This window comes from Phocoena sinus, chromosome 2 (genome assembly GCF_008692025.1).
Source record: "Phocoena sinus isolate mPhoSin1 chromosome 2, mPhoSin1.pri, whole genome shotgun sequence".
NCBI classification, from domain to species: domain Eukaryota; kingdom Metazoa; phylum Chordata; class Mammalia; order Artiodactyla; family Phocoenidae; genus Phocoena; species Phocoena sinus.
Window position 1 is genome coordinate 63,894,168 of NC_045764.1, and position 20,552 is coordinate 63,914,719.

Sequence of the window (20,552 nt, forward strand, 5' to 3'; positions counted from 1 at the left end):
TAGAGCTGAAGCTGTGGCTTATCTGTGTACATACGTGTAGGCATGATGTGTGCTTTGTTTAGTAACCTCACTCTTCATCTTACTTTCCTACTCTTCTTTAAATATGCCTTATTTTTTCTAATTATGCTTAATGAGTGTTTGTGTTTTGCTTGTTTCTTTCAGTCCACTTCAAACCAAGGCAAAACAAGTATATATTAATAAAATTAAAGTGGTGGGCTTCCCTGGTGGCGCAGTGGTTGAGAGTCCGCCTGCCGATGCAGGGGACACGGGTTCGTGCCCTGGTCTGGGAAGATCCCACATGCCGCAGAGCGGCTGGGCCCATGAGCCATGGCCGCTGAGCCTGTGCATCTGGAGCCCGTGCTCCTCAACGGGAGAGGCCACAACAGGGAGAGGCCACAACAGTGAGAGGCCCGCGTACTGCAAAAAAAAAAAAAAAATTAAAGTGACAGATCCTATATCCTCATTGACTATGGTCATTTGCTGATTAAATATTTTGGTTGCGTTAAGTTAGTTTTAGGTGATGTGGAAGGAAGCAACAGAAGTGTAGATAACCTGAACTTCTTTTCCCTTTTGCGAAATCTACAGCCACTTTCTTACCTTGAGTATGAATCATTATTGTACGCATCCCTACAACTTTTATCGCTACTGGAAATAAGATTCAGTCACCTGTATTAAGGGCGCCTCATTTTATTGATATAGGTAGGATTTAGAATGCTTTATTTTTATTACAGTTCTGAATAAACACAGGCAAATATTCAACACATATAATCCAACAGCCCTTAGCCTTCTGTTAATATAGCTCTGTTTTGATAGTTCTTTCCATTTCTCTCCTAGAGAGTACTTTCCCTCTCATACCTTGAAACCATCACTTCTATTAAATATACCTTTCTAATATGATCTACCTTTAAATTTTCAGTCTTTTACTGACAGTTCCCTTGTTGTACATTTCTACTTTGACACCCTGCTCATCTCTCAGACTTGATCCCCAAAGCTATTTTGGTTTGTCACTCCCCTACTGAATTTTTGTAGTCACTCAGGCTCAAACGTTGAAGGTAAGTTTATTGTGCATTTTAGTTGTCTTTAACAACATGAGCAATATCTTCTTAATCTTTGTGGCTACAGCACCTTGCACAGCAAGCAGTAAATAATTGTTTGAAAAAGAATGAACTGACTAATCTTAATAAGCTAAACAATGAAGATGGAATTAAGAAAGGAATAAAGTAGATAATGAACAGAAGACCTAAGAAAGGAATTAACTCCGTATCTGTTTTCTGCTAGATCTTGGGCCCACAGTTCAGTTCTTGGTTTTTGTCACATCATACTGGACTATTGAAGCTGTCCCTTGACTGGATTTATCTCTCTCTTGCCTCCTTAGCCTCCTGTCTTCCACATTGTTCTGCTCCACCTTGTCTCTCCTTTCTTCCTTGCCCTGTTTTATCTTCTTCATAAATCTTAATAACCCTCAGATTATCATTTATTTTTTAATTTCCTTATAGTCTGTTTCCCTGTACTTGAATGCAATGTATTCCTGGCACTTAGAACAGAATCTGTAGTAATCACTGAATATTTGTTGATAGATCTAATCATGGTGAGTTTTGTGGACAAGAGACTGGTCTCCAGTTGCTGAGGAAACATTGTTCAAAAATCATTACTTGCTAACCATTCGTTCATTTATCCAAACTAATATTTATTGAGTTTGCAGTACCAGACACTGTTTTAGGCATTGGAGGTGCTGAGATAAACAGTCCAGTCAGAGAATCCTTGCTCTCTCATAGTGATTCTTTTAGAGAAAGAGAAAAAAAATACACAACTAAACAAAAGATGATTTAGATGATATTATGTGCAAAGAGGAAAATAAAATGACATATTATTGATTTAGATGGGGGCTGCCTTTGGGGTATTTAAGAAAATAGCTTTATGAGAAAGCTTGGGTATTTAAGCTATAAGATGAATGCTAAGAAAAATCAAGCAATGTAAAGGTCTAGCTATAGAGTATTCCAAGCAAATGAAAAGATTGGAAAGACCTTGAGATAAGAATGAATGTGGATTTTTTTTTGTTTTTACCTTTCTAATTAAACTCCTTGATGGGAAGGACTTTTTAGTAGTTTAAAAAAAAATAGTTACTTGTATTTTTCACAGTTCATCTGACCCTTTTTCACATAGTGACATTTAGTAATTAATTTTACCATTGCTTTAGATATGGTTTATAAAATGCAACCATTTCCGAGGTCTTTTTATCAGAAGTATCTTAAATGTTTGGGGGGGGCAATAATTTTAGGCTTCGGTGCTAATTTCATTTTACTTATGGGTAAACCACACAATTCTTCTAATTGAGTCCTGACCAGTATGTAAAATTATTTTTTTCTTAATATACAATGAATCTTTTTGTAAGAATTCAAAAATACTAATAAAAATTAAGTATAAACTCTCAAAATTCAATATACACATGTACTATATATATTTACATATATATTATTGTTTTGTGTGGGGTTTTTTGGTCAAGAGTATTTGCAGATATTTTTCCACGTCAGTAAATATAGGTTACAGTATTTTTAGGAGCTGTATAGTATTCAGTTGTGTGAATGAAGCATACTTTATGAAAAAAATTCTGTATAGTTCCTTATTGCTTTTGTTTAGAATTTTCCACTATATTTTTGAAGTACATTGTCAGAAATAACATTCAGAGCTCTCCTTAGATAAATATGTAGACGTGAAATGGTTTATCAGAAAGATTATAATGATTTGCATTCCTAAGAACAGTGCATAAATATGCCTATTTCATGTATACTGGGTTTTATCAGCCTTTACTATGTTTGCCAATCTGATGTGCAGAAAACCTTAAAAGAAAATGTGTATTTCTTTGATTAAAAGTGAGATTGATTGTCATTATGTTACTTGTCATTTATATTTTGAGAATTGCCTGTTGAAGTCTTCTGCTCATTTATTATCACTGGATGTATTTTTTAAAGGATTTTTTTTACAGTTCTTATATACGGATAATAAATCTTTGTCATTATTGAAAATATTTTTTCTTAGGTGGAATTGTTGAAATGTATATTGTACTTAATGCCACTTGGAAGTTTTTATTTTTTAATGTTTATCTTGTCAAAATTAATATTTCTTAGTCTTTTAATTTGTCATACTTGTAACTGAATTCTGTGCTTCTCATACAATAAAACTTTTACTACTTTTTAAATAACATATGCGGTTGCACAACTGTATAGATACATTTTTTCCATTGACAAACACAGCCATAAATTAGTAGGATTTTAAAAACTGATTCATGATTAGCTAAAAAAAGCTCCAAAATACTTTATTAGTGTCCTGTTTTGTATTCTTTAGTTGCTTTATGTGTAACTTATATCTTATTTTTAAGATTAATAATTAGGACCTCAGGATGCGGGTTGATAGGGACTACATTTTCTTTTTTTCTGTGTACGTGTTCCTGGCTTACCTACAATATAGCCCAGGGATTGAATTTATTATCTGTGTGAGTCGGGATTCAGTTGCAGATAACTAACAACCGTAGATATTAAGTAGAAAGGGACTTTATTCAAAGAGGTGTTTACAGAAGTCATCAGAAGTATTAAAACAACGGAGCAGAACTGACCTCAGCTGTACTCAGAAAGCTAGGAAATGAGGAAGTCACTATCACTGGTGCTGCTTCCAGGCTCATACCACCTGTGGTGTATGTAATCCAGGAATCAAGAAGAAGCTGCTACAACTGTTGGCTTCGGGGCTAAGGTGCTTTTACTAGAGTTGCAGTGACAACACAAATGCCCTGCACTCTGCCTCACAACACTTTAAAAAGTAGTGCCTGGGCACTGGGACCACCGAAAACTTAAGTACTTCTGTGTACATGTTTGCCAGCAGAAACAAGCTAGTAGCCAAAGCCTCTGCCTTAGTTAGACCTTCCCAGTTTCACGTGTGGGAATTGATGAACTTAAATCACATCCAGAACCTGAGATGTAAGAGAGTTTGGGAAATGTAGTTTCTTTTTAGCTGGTAAGCTTCTGTAAGAAAGCAGAAGGAGGGTAAAAATGGACATTGAATATTAATCCCTCATATTCACCACAGTCATTATATGCATGAATAATGAAAACTGGCTTACAATTTTGTTTTTCCTATTCTTAGATTAATTTATATGAAGAATTTGATTTTTTTCCCCTGCTTTTCAGCACTTGCTAGAAGTAAAGTCTTTAAAGCACCTGACAAGACTGACCCTACAGGATCGCATTACCAAGTCTCTTCTTCATTTGCACAAGAAGAAGAAACCTCCCAGCATCAGTGCCCAGTTTCAGGTTGTTTTCTGTTCTACCTTTTTTTCCTTTTATTTTTAACAAAGAGGAATTTGTTTTGTTCAGATTGACATTGTAAGATCAAAGTGATCTGCAAGATACCTGAATGGGATATGATTCATGTGACTAAAAAGCTATACTATAATGGTCATTTTGGATGGAAGTACCAAAGATGGGGAAAAAATGTCAAGTGCTTTTGTTTTTCATCCTTGTATCTCTGGATAGTGCATATCCCAAAGAGTAATTTATTATTTTCAGTGTGAGGAGAAAAGCATCAGAAAATTGACTGCCCAGATATGGTCACTGTTAACATAATGATGTATATTTCTCCCTATATATTTAAACCTCATGCTACTGCCATCAACATTTAACTCAATGGAATTGTAAGTTTTTTCTTGTTTATTTTAGTTTTGTGTATATAGGAATCCAGTTCCTTTCATTGTAACTGGGCATTTAGGAATAAATATGATCATAATAAATTAACCAAATAACCTCCAGAATAACTTTACAAAATTCTCTTCGAATTCTTCCCATTCTTCTCAAATCATCTCTAACATTCTATTCATTTGCTAGATATTTATGAAAAAGAGCTGAAAATTTTAAAGGAAACAATGCTTTACATAATTTTACTCTACCTCATGCTTTTATCACAGAAGTGTTGTTCACTGTTAACTAAAAATTTCTTTATCTGCCGATAGCTGTACTTCTATGTTATCACGTTTTTCAATGCTCCTGTTGATTTTTTTTTTTTTTTTTTTTGCGGTACGTGGGCCTCTCACTGTTGTGGCCTCTCCCGTTGCAGAGCACAGGGTCCGGACACGCAGGCCCAGCGGCCATGGCTCACGGGCCCAGCCGCTCCGCGGCATGTGGGATCTTCCCGGACCGGGGCACAAACCCCTGTCCCCTGCATCGGCAGGCGGACTCTCAACCACTGCGCCACCAGGGAAGCCCCAATGCTCCTGTTTAATCCAGGATACCTGAATGTAAATTATCTCCTAACATATCACTGGATATGATCTTGTTTGATTTATAAGCACAGTTCTTCAAACTGTAGGCTAGAAATGTCATTTTATTTTAGACAATTTTCACGGTAGGCCTAGACAAAAATTTGATTCTATAAAAGCTACTTGGTCAAAGTGCTCTTTAAAAAAAAAAAAAAAGACAAGATCGAAGAGCCAAACAACTTATAACTTATTAGGTGCTAATAAAGTTAAAGGAAAGACAATTGAATATATAATGGAAGCTCTGCCATGAATTAAAAAAAAATCCTTCTTAAATCACAATCCTATGGGTTAATGGTATTTGATTATTTAAAAAAAGAGAGAGATGTTGCTTGACCAGACAGGTCTGTCTATACCTCGGTGGTGTCTTCACATCCCAAAGTTTGGGTTTTCACTTTATGGATTTAGAAATGCAAAGATGAATTTACAGGGAACAAAAATATCATGCTGACTGATAAACTATAAACACTGCTGTAAAACAGCAGTATCAAAGTTTATTAATATACAATGAGAAATAAGAGTCATAGGCAGACTTGTTATAATTGTTAGTTCATGATCACATTTCCTCGTGATTAGCAGATCAAGGTGGGAAGCCAAATTCTGATCAATAGGTAACGTGGTGAGCTTGGTATCTGAAAAGGAAGCATTAATCTCATAATTATGAAGGGTAGAACCATTAAGCTGTTGTGTCCTTTATTTTGTTACCTTGGATCTTTTACAGGTGCCTGTATACCAAACTCAGACTTTAATCTGAAGAGTACACATTATAGCTACTACAATAAAACTTTGTTATAATTACAATCCTATTATGTCCCTTAAAATCCCCCAAATTCAGGAATTATGGATATTTTCAAATTAAATTCATGTATTGTGTTTAACATTTGCAAAAAGAGTCATCTTTAATGTTTCTAATACATTGTTAAGTATTATAAAAGTAATGAGTACTATATTCTCCAGATCCTTTACTAAAAATTTATATACATACATTATTTTTCCTCCAATTCTGTGAGATAAATACTGTCATTCTTATTGTACAGGTGAGGAAATTAGAAGTGATGGAGATAGATGGCACCCAGCTGTCTTTGACTTCATACACTTCTTGTGAATGAATATTTACTTTCATCAGAATGAAATCATAGAACTCATGAAGGATTAACCGATACAGGAATTGCCCTTCTGCTATAAACAACTAGAAAACTGGACAAAAGATAAGAATAGAATGTTTTTAGATATTAGACAGTAAGCACTGCAGGATTATGATCCCTGAGAAGAGGGAAATAAATGAGGCAAGTCCCAGGTTACTGCATAAAGGCAATTTGCTATAGCCCAGGGAGAGGGAATCCAAACAAATGCCAAGGTTTTGCTCTGGACTTGCCCTCACAAAGCGTAATAAAAGCAAGTCTTGAAAGAATCAGAGTGATCCTTTATAACTTAACAGCCCCAGGGGAAAATGTCTGTTGCTCTTTAAAGGAATATAACAAAATCCAACAATGTAAAATCACACTAGCATCCAATCTGAAATTACTAGGCATGCAAAGAATCAGGGAAAAAACAACCCATAGCAAGGGAGAAAAAAATCAATCATTAGAAACAGATCTAGGGACTTCCCTCCTGGTGCAGTGGTGAAGACTCCATGCTCCCAATGCAGGGGGCCGGGGTTCTATCCCTGGTCAGGGAACTAGATCCACATGCATGCTGCAACTAAAAGTTTGCATGCTACAACTAAGGAGCCTGTGAGCCGCAACTAAGGAGCCTGCCTGCTGCAACTAAGACCCAGTACAACCAAATAAATAAATAAATATTGAAAAATGAAAAAGAAACAGATCTAAAAATGACAGAGATTATGGAAATAGCATTTAGATGAGGATCTCAAAATAGCTATTATAAATCATATAAATATGTCCGAAGAAAAACATGAATAATGATGAGAAGAAAATAGAAGATATGAAAAAGACTCACATGGAACTTTCAAAGATTAAAAATGTAATATTTGAAAATAAAAATAAGCTAGATGGGATTAACACCTATTTGCCGAAGTAGTGAATTAGAAGTTACATTTACTTTAAAATAAAGTGCAGAGAGAAATAACAAAGATGGAAAAAATGAAAAACAGCATTAGTAACTTGTGGGAAAATATTAGATCATTGAACATAGGTGTAATTGGCATCTAAGAAGGAAAGTCAAGAGAGGGGGATACAGAAAAAAATTTGAAGAAATAATGACCTAAATATTTCCTTATTTTTATGAATAATATAAGCTCAAAGATCAAAGAATCTCACCAAATCCCAAGCAGAACAAACCTAAAAACACCAATACACATCACATCAAAGTGCTAAAGCCAGTTAAAAAGGGAAAATTTTAAATACAGCCAGAGAAAAAAAGACAACATTTATGTGCCATGAAATGAATATAAGAATAACAGTAGGTTTCTCATCAGAAACTATGAAAGGCAGAATTCAAGAGTAGTATTTTCAAAAAACTGAAAGGGGGAAAAAAAACTGTCACTCTAAAATTCTATGCATGTGAGTGTTGAAGGTTATATAGAGACTTTTTCAGACAAAAGTTGAGAGAATGCATTGCCAGGAAGTATACATTATAAGAATGTTAAGTTTGGGATAAAAATGATGAGAAAACCATAGATTTTGGATCTATACAAAACACTAAGATTGCCAGAATGATAGAAGTGTAATTAACTATCATAAATACTTTTTCTCTTCTTTTAATTTTTTAGAAAGATAATTGACTATAGAAGAAAAAAATAATAATATATTGTGAGGTAGAAATAAAATGTATGACAAAAGTAGCACAAAAGGGAGGGGCTAAATGTAAGTTTATACTGTTGTAAAGTTACAGCATTACCTGAATACTGTACACTATACAGGTAATGGTGTAGCATTATTTGAAGGCAGACTGTGATATGTTAAAGATATAAAGTCTTGAGAAATCCTTAAAAAAATAAAAGCTTATCATAGGTAATGAGCTAATAGCAGAACTAAAATGGAATCATAAAATACAGGTGATCCTTGATTGAACTGCAGGGGTCCACTTACACATGGAATATTTTTCAATAGTTACACTGCAGTTTTACACGGTCAGTGGTTGGTTGAATCTGAGGATTTGAACTCCAGGTAGGGTGGAACCAAGTATACCGGGGGCCAACTTTAAAGTTACATGTGGGTTTTCAACAGCACAGAGGGTCAGTACCCCTAACCCCTGTGTTGTTCAAGCGTCAACTGTATACTCAATTTTAAAAAGACAGGATAAAAGAAAGAGCAGATTAAACAAATACAAACAAATAACAAGGTGGTAGACCATATGTATATTTTTCTTACTTCAGTGGTTAGGTAAATAGCCACCCTCACCCTACTCTGGATTATTCTCTTTTGAGACTTTGTCTACTGCCAGCAAATGTTAGTATCCTTTTAGCCACCAGGCTGTCAAATTAAGTAGCTAAAGTCTTAAGTTATGAGCGAGATGATGCAACTTGATCATAAGGCAAAAACTATGCATTGTTTTTGCATAGAGCTGTATATGAAAGGAGGCCACTTCATAGGTGCCATGTGTCTGCTCAATTAATGCTTTGAAAGGAGTTTTGTGGCTTTCTCTTAGGATAATAGGTCATGCACATGCTGCTGCTGTTATATCTGCTGAAACGTGGATAAAACTACTGCCCCTCTCTTGGCCTGACAAGACACGCATGCCTAGCTGCTCAGAGACCCACAGATTGCTGGGAAATATATCCACCACTACATCATTAGTCAGTGTAGTCCTTTGCTTGTAGTGGTGGAAATTCTAAGTGTTTCTCTTCCTTGGCTAAGGGTTTTTCTAACTTTGGGTTTTTTGGCAGAAATCTGAGTTCTCTGTGTAAAGGCCCATCGGTTTGAAGAAAATAATCTACTTCTAGTTCTACCTCTGGAACTAAGAATTAAGTCATTACACAAACTCAACCAAGCTGATTTTTATTCTCGAATATGTATCTATGTATTCTGTTTTCTACAGTAGATACATATTGGTTTTATAGTGAGAGGAAAAGATGTCTAAAGAGGATTATTTTTTTCAAAGGTGGTTTATTTATAGCAGCAGAAAGTGAACCAGTGGTTGCCTGGGACACTGGGCGGGGGCAGTTATTGACTGCAGATGGGCAGGAGGGGACCTTTTGAGGGGATGCGTGGAAGATTTCTGAATCTGGATTGTAATGATGGTTGCACAATTGTATAAATTTACTAAAAAAATCATTGATCTATGCACTACAATGGATACATTTTTATAGTATGTAAATTGTAATTCAATAAAACTGTTAAACACAAACTCACTACTAAGAGAATGAAAGGGCAAGCTACAGGGTATATGCATATACTTGTAATAAAACTGAAAAAAGACCTTATATGTGGAAAATATGAAAAATCACAAATCAGTTCTTGAAAAGACAACCTAATAGAAGTGGGCAAAAGTCTTGAACAAGCAAAACTGTCTTATATCAAAAGATGTTATCCAAAAGGCCAATAAGCCTATCAAATACATCCTCAATATTATTTATTATTCATCAGGGAAATGAAAATTAAAACTGCCTATAAGGCAATAATACTACACACTTTCCAGCATGGCTGAAATAAAAAAGGTTGATTATGCAAAGTATTGGCAAGGATGTAGAGCAACCAGAATTTTTATACACTGCTATTGAAATATAAATTGATGCAGGCATTTTGGAAAACGGTTGAAAGACATGTAGAAGATTGTTCATAGCAACTTTATTCCTAACAGCCCAAACCTGAGCAGCCAGATATCCATCCTAAACAGATAATTTAACTGTGGTATAGTCATATAATGAATCACTACTATATAGTGCTGAAAATGTACAAGATACAATTGTATGCAACAAATACAAGATAGTACATAGTGTATCTTTCTCTTTATATAAAGTTTAATAGCAGGTAAACTGACTTACCATCTTGGAAGTAAGGATAATGGTTACCCTTGGTTGAGGTGTGGAGGGTGGAGGCAGGTAGCCTATGTACAGTGATCTTGCTAAGTTCAGTGGGATGGAGCACAGAGGGACTTCTAAGGTTCTAATATTTTATTCATTGATTTAAGCTCTGGTTTCAAGAGTGTATTCCCTTTGTGAAAATTCATCATACTGCATATTTATGATTCAAGCATTTTATATTTTGTGTATTATATTACAGTAACACACACGAAAAGAACACCTAAAAGTAAGAAAATGTGTATGTTGATGTAATATATATGACAGCAATAACAGGAGTCTATGTGATTGTAAGCCTTCTAAATTTTACTTGAAATCATAAAATATTGACTCTAAGTATACTGTGCGGTTAGGTTAGTATATTGTTATCCGTTGAGCAGACACACACAAAAAACAATACAAAGAGATGTAGCTGAAAAGCCAATAGATAAATAGAATACTAATAAACAAAATATGTTATCTGACTGTAATTAAACCAGAAATCAATAAAATAAAGATAACAATCCCCAAATATTTGGCAAATTAAAAAGACATCTAAATAAAACATGAGTCAAAGAGGAAGGACAATTTAAAAAATATTTTAAATGGAATGAAAATAAAATATCACAGTTTGTGCAGTGCAGCTAAATCAGTACTCCAAGCTTAATTTATAACATTAAATGCTCTTATTAGAAAAGGAGAAAGGCCTTAAGTCAGTAGTCTAAGCTTCTACCCTAAGAAACTGGAAAAAGAAAAACATTAAACCCAAAGCAAGCAGGAGTGAAATGATAAAGTAGAAATCATCAGTGAGATCGAAAACAGAAAAATAATAGAGAAAAACCAATGAAATAAAAAAACTGGTTCGTTGAAAATATCAGAAAATTTATAAACCTCCAGTCAGACTAATCTGGAAAAAAGAGGCAAAGCACAAATTATCAGCATCAGGAATGAAAGAGGGAACATCACTACATACTCAAACATTAAAATTGAAGCAGGGGATTACTACCTTCCTGGATACCCTACTGGATGTTTTCCCAAAGTTACTCTGAGACTGCATGAGTTTGAATAAAGTTGTTTCATGAAATGTGAAGAAAGGTAAAAAATTTATTATAGACTTAGATTACTATAAAATATATCTGCAGTATTTACTATTACCAGTCTGTCAGCTTTAAGGTTAAACTGCCATCCTCGTCCTTAACTGGCCTCAGTTTAATCAGTATGGCAGTGTACACAATGTGCTTTTCAGAAACAAACCTATTTCTATGTATACCAATTTTTTTTGCTTATTTTACCAACATTGTTGTTTATATTTATAAACCATTCGTTGCCAGTTTGGAATGAGAGTAAGTGCTAATTATATTGCTTTGTATTGCAGGCCTCATTAAGCAAGCTGATGGAAACACTTGGTCAAGCAGAACCATATTTTGTAAAATGCATTCGCTCTAATGCCGAAAAGGTAAAAATGTCTGTAAATAAGAGCTTCTAGCTCAGCTTACTTCAAACCTAGCTTTAAATTCTAAGAATAAGTGGCGGGGAAGAGCTATCTATAATCTTTGTAAGGAAAACAGTGTTCTATATTTTCTATGAATATCCTTCTTATTTCCTCACTTAGCTGCCTGAAAAGTATTCATATGGGCTCAATTTAGCATCTCCTAGAATTTAGCATCTCCTACAGAAGCAAAAATCTCTTGAAATTCCATCATATAAAAGAATTTTATGCAACTTTTGTTACCCGTACCAAGGTTAATCTCTCTTGTTTAGATATAAGGTATCAGTTATTCTTACAGAACTTGCGTGGCATTTTTCATGTTTAGAGATACTTGTCTCTTCAAAATAGGGAAGATACTCAACATTCTTGATTCTTCTTGTTTTTATATGACAGTTCCCCTTATTAGAGCTTTGCAAAATATATCTGTTAAGTGTGAACAGTTGTCATCTTTATGTCCATCATAGGAAAAAAATAGTTCTAGCCCAAACTGCTAAAATGTCATAGGAATTAGGTTCAGCTTTCTTAATTCTTGATAAGCAGTCTCTAGCTCTGCTAGTTATAAGCTTTGTGATCTTAGATGAGTTACTTAACCTTTCTATGCCTTAAATATTTTCATCTGTGCAACAATATACTGGAATTGTAGGACCAACCTCATAGTGTTTTGTGAATACATATGAGTCAATACCTATAAAGTACTTAGAATGTTCCTGGCCCATACTAAGCACTTAGTAAACGTTAGCCATTCTTTTATAGTGACAAAAGAGGAAACCATTTTATTTACAGTTAAATAGAAGTTTGAGTCCCTGTTATTCTTGCTATGCGAAGCATTCAATTAATGAAGTATTTAAGGGCACAGAATAAGTACTAAATAAATATTAACTGCTATTATTATTTAACGTAAGTTGCCCACTTGACTTTTTTTTTTTTTTTTTTGACAGCTGGTATGCCCCATCTTTCTGCAGGAAAATATTTAGGATTGCCTTAGTGGATCATTGAAAATAGTATTTAGAGAATAGGGAGAAATATCAGAAGCTCCAAATACAGCCTCTTTTGAATGTCTAAAAATATGCCTATGAGATACCTAGGAGTGACAAAGTGTCATGACTGGTGATGATCGAATGCCTCCCTTTAGCCTCTTCCCTATTGATGCTTATACAATGAGAGATCAATTCTCAGGGATTATAGGGATTTTTTGTTTTTCAATGTGTCATACCAGTATCATCAGCAAAAACTAGGGAAGTAAACTTCTTTTAACCTTGTACTAGTCATACAAGAAGAAATATGTCAGCTCTCAAGTTAACCAAGGCAACTGGAAGAGTGTGGGGTAAGTCGTTTCTGAGTGAGATTGTAGATAAAATCTTACTTAATAAAAATATAGACAGTCTTGACTATGTATAAGTAGGTTAATCTTGTTACAAATTTTATAGTGACTAGACTGTGTGGCCTGTGGGCAACTACATTCCTTTTGAGCTTTGAAGGCCCTCTTCTTCTGCAAGTAGAGAAGCCTGGAAGCTTGTGTCTCTTTTTTCCTTTTGGTCAGGCAGTTAGAACTTTTCTGAAGCTACCAGCTGGGGAGGTAAGATTGTCCCCTTACCTCTGCTGTATCTTAACCAGACAGCCTCCAGTCAATTCCTAGATATTCAAAACTTAACTACACTTATAAGACAAACATTAATTTGGAGATCTGTTCTCCTGGGTTAATCTTTTTTCCATTTGCTTTGTTTTAGTTGCCATTAAGGTTCAGTGATGCCTTGGTACTTAGACAGCTTCGGTATACTGGGATGCTGGAGACAGTTCGAATTCGCCAATCAGGATACAGCTGCAAATATTCTTTCCAGGTTATGCTTTTATAGTGATATTTAAATATATTTGTACATCAAGTAAATTATTCCTATGCCTTGCTTATTTTTTATTTGGGTCTCACTTGTTGTTTATTTCTCCTGATTCTTCCTTTACATTCTGTCTTTTGTATACAGAATAGAAGAGGGATAGAGAATACTCATTTCCATCGAATGACAACAATCTCATTAAGCTTGTGTTGTAATAGAATCCACTACTTGGCTGTTCTCATTTGATCTGAATGTTTGTTAATATAAGTTTACTCATAACATGGCAGTTCTTCACACTGATTACGCCAGTAATTGAAATACTTCAATCAGAACTATCTAGTTCAAAAGAAAAGATCCCATTTGATTTTTCCTAAAGTCTTCTCAGCAGGATTTTCTTACATAGGAGGCTGCCAGCAAGGCTCACAACTGTTCTCATCAGCTACTGCTGCTATGGATATAGAAATTATTTTGAAGCTTTTCAGCAGCTGAGCAGGTCTTTACTGTTGAGTGAAAGCTTTATTCTCAGTTGTACCCAGAAATAGCTGTCACCTTTGCTTATTTTTCTGCTAAAAAGTTCAGATTTTTGTTAAATAACCTTTTCTTTGGTCTTTAGTACAGCTTTCTCAAAGGGAGAATTAGCTTCTGCCCTTCTTTTTTTCTTTCATTCCCCTTTGATAACAGAATATGTAGGAATCACTATCTCCCCCCACCATTTTACTAATTAACCTTTTGAAATATTTTAAATTAACAAGTAAATTCTTGGTTTCACACTGTTTAAAATAATGAGAAAAAGATCAATAAAAGGACAATTAGCTAATTTAGGATTTTGTTTACATATGATTCTTTTGTGATTTTACAACATTTTCTTTTCACTTTTCAGGATTTTGTGAGCCATTTCCACGTACTTCTTCCCCGAAATATTATTCCATCCAAATTTAACATTCAGGATTTCTTCAGGAAAATAAATCTTAATCCAGATAATTATCAAGTTGGAAAATCCATGGTAAATATAATATATACAGCTTTTGCCAGATTGAGTGCATTTTTGTATATAAGGAATAATGGCAGTCTTTGCCGAGGAGAATGTTTGTAAGAAAGATAGTGTACCATATATCATAAGGAAATCGATTAGGCCAAGATTTTTACTTAATAATATAGTCAGTATTAATCAAATAGATTATGGCCAATGCTCTAGTGCTGCCTATAATTTTAACTGCTTAAAAAGCATTTCTTCCTAGGTATTGCACTGTAATTATCAACTCAATTTGTCTAAAGTGACCTTATCCAGATTCCCCTACTGTCTTTAACTAATCAGCTAGTCTTTTCCTCTGTTACCTTTCTTCTAGTTTCTTAGGCTAGAAACCATAACCATATTTTGGCTTACCCTTCACTTTAATCATTTTACAAAGTTCTGTTTCTGTTTTTTTCCTTATAAATGTTTCTCACATCTCTCCCTTTTTCTCCATTCTTACTGTTTCCATTTTAGTTCTGTTTTGTAGCTCTCACACATTTCTCTTACAGTAAACAGATCCATCATCTAATGCCAGTCTATTTTTTATTCCATTTAACTCACTCTACCCATAGTATCAAAATCATCATCTTAATATACTTTATGTCAGCCTCCTGCTCAATAAAAATCCCCTTATAATTTTCTCATTAAATCTAAACATCTTTCTCTTTTTCAAGAACCTCCATGTTGTGATGTCACACTGTTTTTTTCTTTTTTTTAAATAAATTTATTTATTTATTTACTTTTGGCTGCAGTGGGTCTTTGGTGTTGCGCGTGGGCTTTCTCTAGTTGCGGCGAGCAGGGGCTACTCTTTGTTGCGGAGCACGGGCTCTAGGTGCGCAGGCTCAGTAGTTGTGGCACACAGGCTTAGTTGCTCTGTGGCATATGGGATCTTCCCGGACCAGGGCTTGAACCCGTGTCCCCTGCATTGGCAGGCGGATTCTTAACCACCGTACCACCAGGGAAGCCCCACTTCATGCTATTAATTGTTCCATTGTCCCAGTATGTATCTTTATTTTTTTTTTTTTTTTTTTTTTTTTTTTTTTGCGGTACGCGGGCCTCACTGTTTTGGCCTCTCCCGTTGCGGAGCACAGGCTCCAGATGCGCAGGCTCAGTGGCCATGGCTCACGGGCCCAGCCGCTCCGCGGCATGTGGGAATCTTCCCGGACCGGGGCACAAACCTGTGCCCCCTGCATCGGCAGGCGGACTCTCAACCACTGCGCCACCAGGGAAGCCCCTATTCATTTTTTTATAAAATTTTTTTTTTACATTTTTAGAAATTTATTTATTTGGCTGTGTTGGGTCTTACTTGCGACAGGCGGGATCTTCGTTGTGGCGCACAGGCTTCTCTCTAGTTGTGGCACATGGGCTCAGTAGCTGTGGCACGTGGGCTTAGTTGCGCCATGACATGTGGAATCTTAGTTCCCCGACCAGGGATCGAACCCACATCCCCTGCCTTGGAAGGTGGATTCTTAACCCCTGGACTACCAGGGGAGTCCCTGTACCTTTATTCTTATTTCCAACTCCTTGTTTTGCTCAGGTGGAGTCCTCTGTCTCTTGCCCTGAATAGCTTACTGTTTTCCTCTTTGGGTATCTAATATCTATCTGTACTTTCTAAGAACATTTTTTAATTTTTGACAAAATGGGAAGTGATGGATATGTTAATTAGATTGTGGTAATCATTTCAAAATGTTTATACATACATCAAAACATCACATTGTACACCTTAAATATATACAGTTTTTAATATCTACCTGCTCTTAATGTTGAAGTGTAAATCCTGTTTCCAAAGGGACTATGTCTAAGTTATCTTTGTATCCCCCTAAATTCCTAAAGATTTATAATAGAATGAAGGAGTAAATAAGTAAACTGATAAATAGCTTTGGGCAGCAAGAAGCCTTTGACGCATGCTGGATTTTAAAAATACTTATCGTTATTGGTTTATTCATATTATGATCAAACTTTAAAATCTGTGCTTGTCATCTTTTTTTTCCCCACTCCAACATCCTTGAAAAATATGACATATTAATATTACCAGTACTACATTGGCTCCTAATGGTGAAGTTCCGAAGGGAATAATGTATCACAGTCTCTAGCACTGGGATCTTTGTAGTAATGTTCACCTTTCCAGTTCCCCTTCTATATTCTAATGCCTCCTTTCCAGTTTGAGAATGCCTACTTTGGCTAAGTTGATGGTAATATTTATCAGTACTGCTTGTACCTGTCTGCCACTGTGTCTGTTCTTCTCTAAAAAAGCTTACCATAGGAACGATGATGCATGAAATAAATTTCTCATTTCTTCTTAAGCTGTATGCTTCATCTTTTTTCCTTCTGGTAGGTGTTCCTAAAGGAGCAGGAACGACAACACCTACAAGACCTGCTTCACCAAGAGGTGCTCCGCAGAATCATATTGTTGCAGCAATGGTTCAGGGTCTTGCTGTGTAGGCAGCATTTCCTCCATCTGAGACAGGCATCTGTTATCATCCAGGTAGGAAACAAAAGGTTCTTTGCATGAGATTGGCTAGTTTATTTAGCCAGTGTTTTAGTAACTAGAACTGTTTTACTGTGAAACATTTAAGTAAGAATGTAAATTTCTTCAGTGGTGAGAATGTGTCCTACTCATTTGTTAAATGTTCACAGCATCCAACAGATTACCTGGCATATAATAATAGACTTTTAATAAATATTAATTGGAGTTAAATTGAAATTAAATTGAATTTATAGTTATAATGTCTTGCGAGGTATGATTAGGGGCAAAGGAGTTATGTGCCTTAATTTTTGTTGGCAAGTTATTTTTAGTGTTGTGAGTGATATTTGAGAATTATATGTACATTGTTGTTGTTATGTATTCATTTTGGATGAAAGGTATCATATTTTACATTTATCTTTTATTTTCTCCCTCGTTGATTTATATGCTGGCTGTTTTCCACAGGATCTTTACTGTTTGTACAAGAAAATCTTTAATATCTTAATCTTTGCAATGTATACACGATGATGTTAAACCCATTAATATCGGCAAATTGTAGGTGAGAATATAATGTAATTTGTTAAAATTAATTTGTAGGGCATGAAAGCATCAAAAAGTTTTAAATTATTTTAAGTTGTATAATTAACTTCATTGAGGTTATATTATCTAAAATAGTTATTTTAGCCAGGCATATCTGGAAAAGGAAACTTTTTTTACTTTAACCACCCACGATTTAGCTGTTTAGCCACTTAACCTCTAGTTATGACATAAGAAATTTCTGTGAGAATGTGTTATAAGATATGACAACAGTTTTTATTATTTTGTCTTCCACACAGCGATTCTGGAGGAATTACCTAAATCAGAAGCAAGTCAGAGATGCAGCTGTGCAGCAGGATGCTTTAGTTATGGCTAGTGCAGCCACTCTTCTTCAAGCTTCCTGGCGTGCTCACTTAGAGAGGCAGCGGTATTTGGAGCTCCGGACCGCAGCCATCGTCATCCAGCAGAAATGGAGGGAGCACTATAGGCGGAGGCACATGGCTGCTATCTGCATACAGGCGAGATGGAAAGGCTACAGGGAAAGTAAGAGGTATCAAGAACAAAGGAACAAAATTATCCTTTTGCAATCACTATGTAGAGGATTCAGAGCAAGACAAAGGTAATCTTTTTTGCTATAATAATTAACTCCTCACTTGTCAAGTACTTCTTATATGTCTGCTCTAACATTTGCCTAACTTGAGTTAGAACTGGTTATCTCAGTTTGTCTTCTCCACTAGAAATAGAATTGTGAAATGTGCATCCAAGTTAGTTTAAGAAATACTTAATATTATAAAAAGAAAATTTTTGAGACTTTCCACTTTTTAAAATATTCTCAATAAATGTATTGTCTCCAGTGGTAACCAAGAGATATCTCTAGCCTATTTTTTTTTTCCTGTTTTGATATAGATTTAAAGCTTTAAAAGAACAAAGACTAAAAAAAACAAAACTAAAACTTGGATTGGCAAATATCAAGCCATATGGAACTCTGGAAGTTCACGGTTCAGACCCTTCAGAATGGGAGGATTGTTCATTTGACAACAGAGTAAAAGCCATAGAGGAATGTAAATCTGTGATAGAGAGTAATCGAATTAGTCATGAAAGTTCAAAGGACTGCTTGAACGAGTCCCCAAACAAGCGACAGGAGAGAGCCAGAAGTCAAAGTGGTATGGACTTGCAGGCAGATGTGACTGTAAGAGAGAGACCCAAGTCCTTGGAAGATCTCCACCAGAAAAAAGTGGGTCGGGCCAAAAGAGAAAGTCGGAGAATGAGAGAACTAGAGCAAGCTATATTTAGTTTAGAATTGCTGAAAGTCCGTTCTCTTGGTGGTGTGTCTCCTTCAGAAGAACGTAGGTGGTCTACAGAACTGATGCCTGCGGGCCTTCAGTCTTTACAGGGTACACCGGATAGTGAAAGCTCTCAAGGAAGCTTGGAACTTCTGAGCTGTGAGGAAAGCCAAAAGAGCAAACTAGAGCCTATAATTCTAGATGAAGGAGATGTGCCGTTCCTGTCACCTAAGATATCTAGCAGTCCAAATTCTGATTCACAGGACAATGCCCTCAGTACCTCAAATGAGACTAACTATACATTGATTCAGAAGAGGGTACCTTCTGACTCAGTGCATTTAAAGAATGGGGCTATGAAGGAAAAACTGGTTTGCAGTTCTGAATCCATTACCTGTAAACCACAGCTGAGAGACTCCTTTATTTCAAATAGTCTGCCTACATTTTTTTATATTCCCCAACAAGACCCACTGAAAACAAGTTCTCAGCTGGATACAAGTGTCCAGAGAAACAAACTATTGGAAAGTGAAGAAACACTTCCATCTCTTACTTTGGATATCAACAGGGAAGCCAGAAAGTACCACTTCCCAGGGGAAAATCAAGTTGTTGCTTCTTTGAATACAGCTTCTTCCAATATTGTGCTTAAGAAGTTAGAAAAGCTAAACACTGAGAAGGAAGAAAGGCAAAAGCAATTGCAGCAGCAGAATGAAAAAGAGATGATGGAACAGATTCGCCAGCAAACAGATATTTTAGAAAAGGAGCGTAAAGCTTTTAAGACAATTGAAAAGCCAAGAACTGGGGAGACTTTTCTGGTACCATCTTTCCATCAGTCAAAGCAAAGAATAGAGAGGCCATCCTCTCTTCTCATCCTGAATACCCCAAATAAGGACGAACCCAGTGTAACTGGGACTCCATCAGTAACTGTAAAAGATGCTGCTCTTGCCCCAAAAGACAGTCCCTCTGCTCACTTACCCTTGAAGGACCGACCTGTCACTCTGTTCTTTGAAAGAAAAGGAGGCCCATGCCAATCTAGTGCTGTTAAGGAATTATCCAAGACAGACAAAATGTCCACCCAACTGAATGTAGCCTGTAAACTCTCTAATAATCGCATTTCAAAAAGAGAACAACTTAGGCCAACTCAGCCTTGTAGCTACAAATCTGATGACCCTTTCAGAGATGGAACTACTAGGGCCATTTTCTTCACGCCAAAGGAAAATATGAGTAGTTCCCTGTAAGTGAAGTCTTTATTTATTTTTATGTATAAGTGGGAAACTTTTTGGAAATTTTCATTAGGGTGCCTTGATCTGCCTCAACTATTTGTATGGGTGCTACTCAAATTAGCCATTTTCTGTGTGTAAAAAAATTTCCTAATTGTTGACTCCACCAGCCACCTGAAATTGGATATAATTATACCCTAGGAGTCTTTGACTAAGCACAGATAGCAGGGTTTTTGGTTCCTCCCCATTAAGTGAGAAAACATTTGTGAAGGGCTGTACAGTGCCTGGAAACTTAGTAGGCAGTCAGCAACTGCTGGTTGCCCTAGAGCTGTTAGGTGTAGCAATCCAAGCTTGTTAGTATCAGGCTTTAAAGTTAATGTGCTTTGTCACAGCTGCTGGCCTATTTATGGTCTGCATTAAGTTCTTTGTACCTTTTTTTTGGGGGGGGGTCGGGAATAAAAACCG

The 20,552-nt window shown here is 35.9% G+C and overlaps 1 protein-coding gene across 6 annotated transcripts in view; it reads left to right on the forward strand.

Annotated features, from left to right (window-relative positions):
* The window catches only part of MYO9A (myosin IXA), a 270,682-nt gene that overhangs the window by 163,140 nt on the left and 86,990 nt on the right, over positions 1 to 20,552 (forward strand). For all 6 annotated transcript variants that reach the window (XM_032622165.1, XM_032622167.1, XM_032622168.1 and 3 more), the window contains exons 19-25: positions 4,179 to 4,301; positions 11,635 to 11,715; positions 13,476 to 13,586; positions 14,458 to 14,580; positions 16,925 to 17,074; positions 17,890 to 18,209; positions 18,497 to 20,101. In XM_032622165.1, coding sequence (XP_032478056.1) covers positions 4,179 to 4,301; positions 11,635 to 11,715; positions 13,476 to 13,586; positions 14,458 to 14,580; positions 16,925 to 17,074; positions 17,890 to 18,209; positions 18,497 to 20,101 — 2,513 coding nt within the window. The remainder of the gene's footprint in view (positions 1 to 4,178; positions 4,302 to 11,634; positions 11,716 to 13,475; positions 13,587 to 14,457; positions 14,581 to 16,924; positions 17,075 to 17,889; positions 18,210 to 18,496; positions 20,102 to 20,552) is intronic.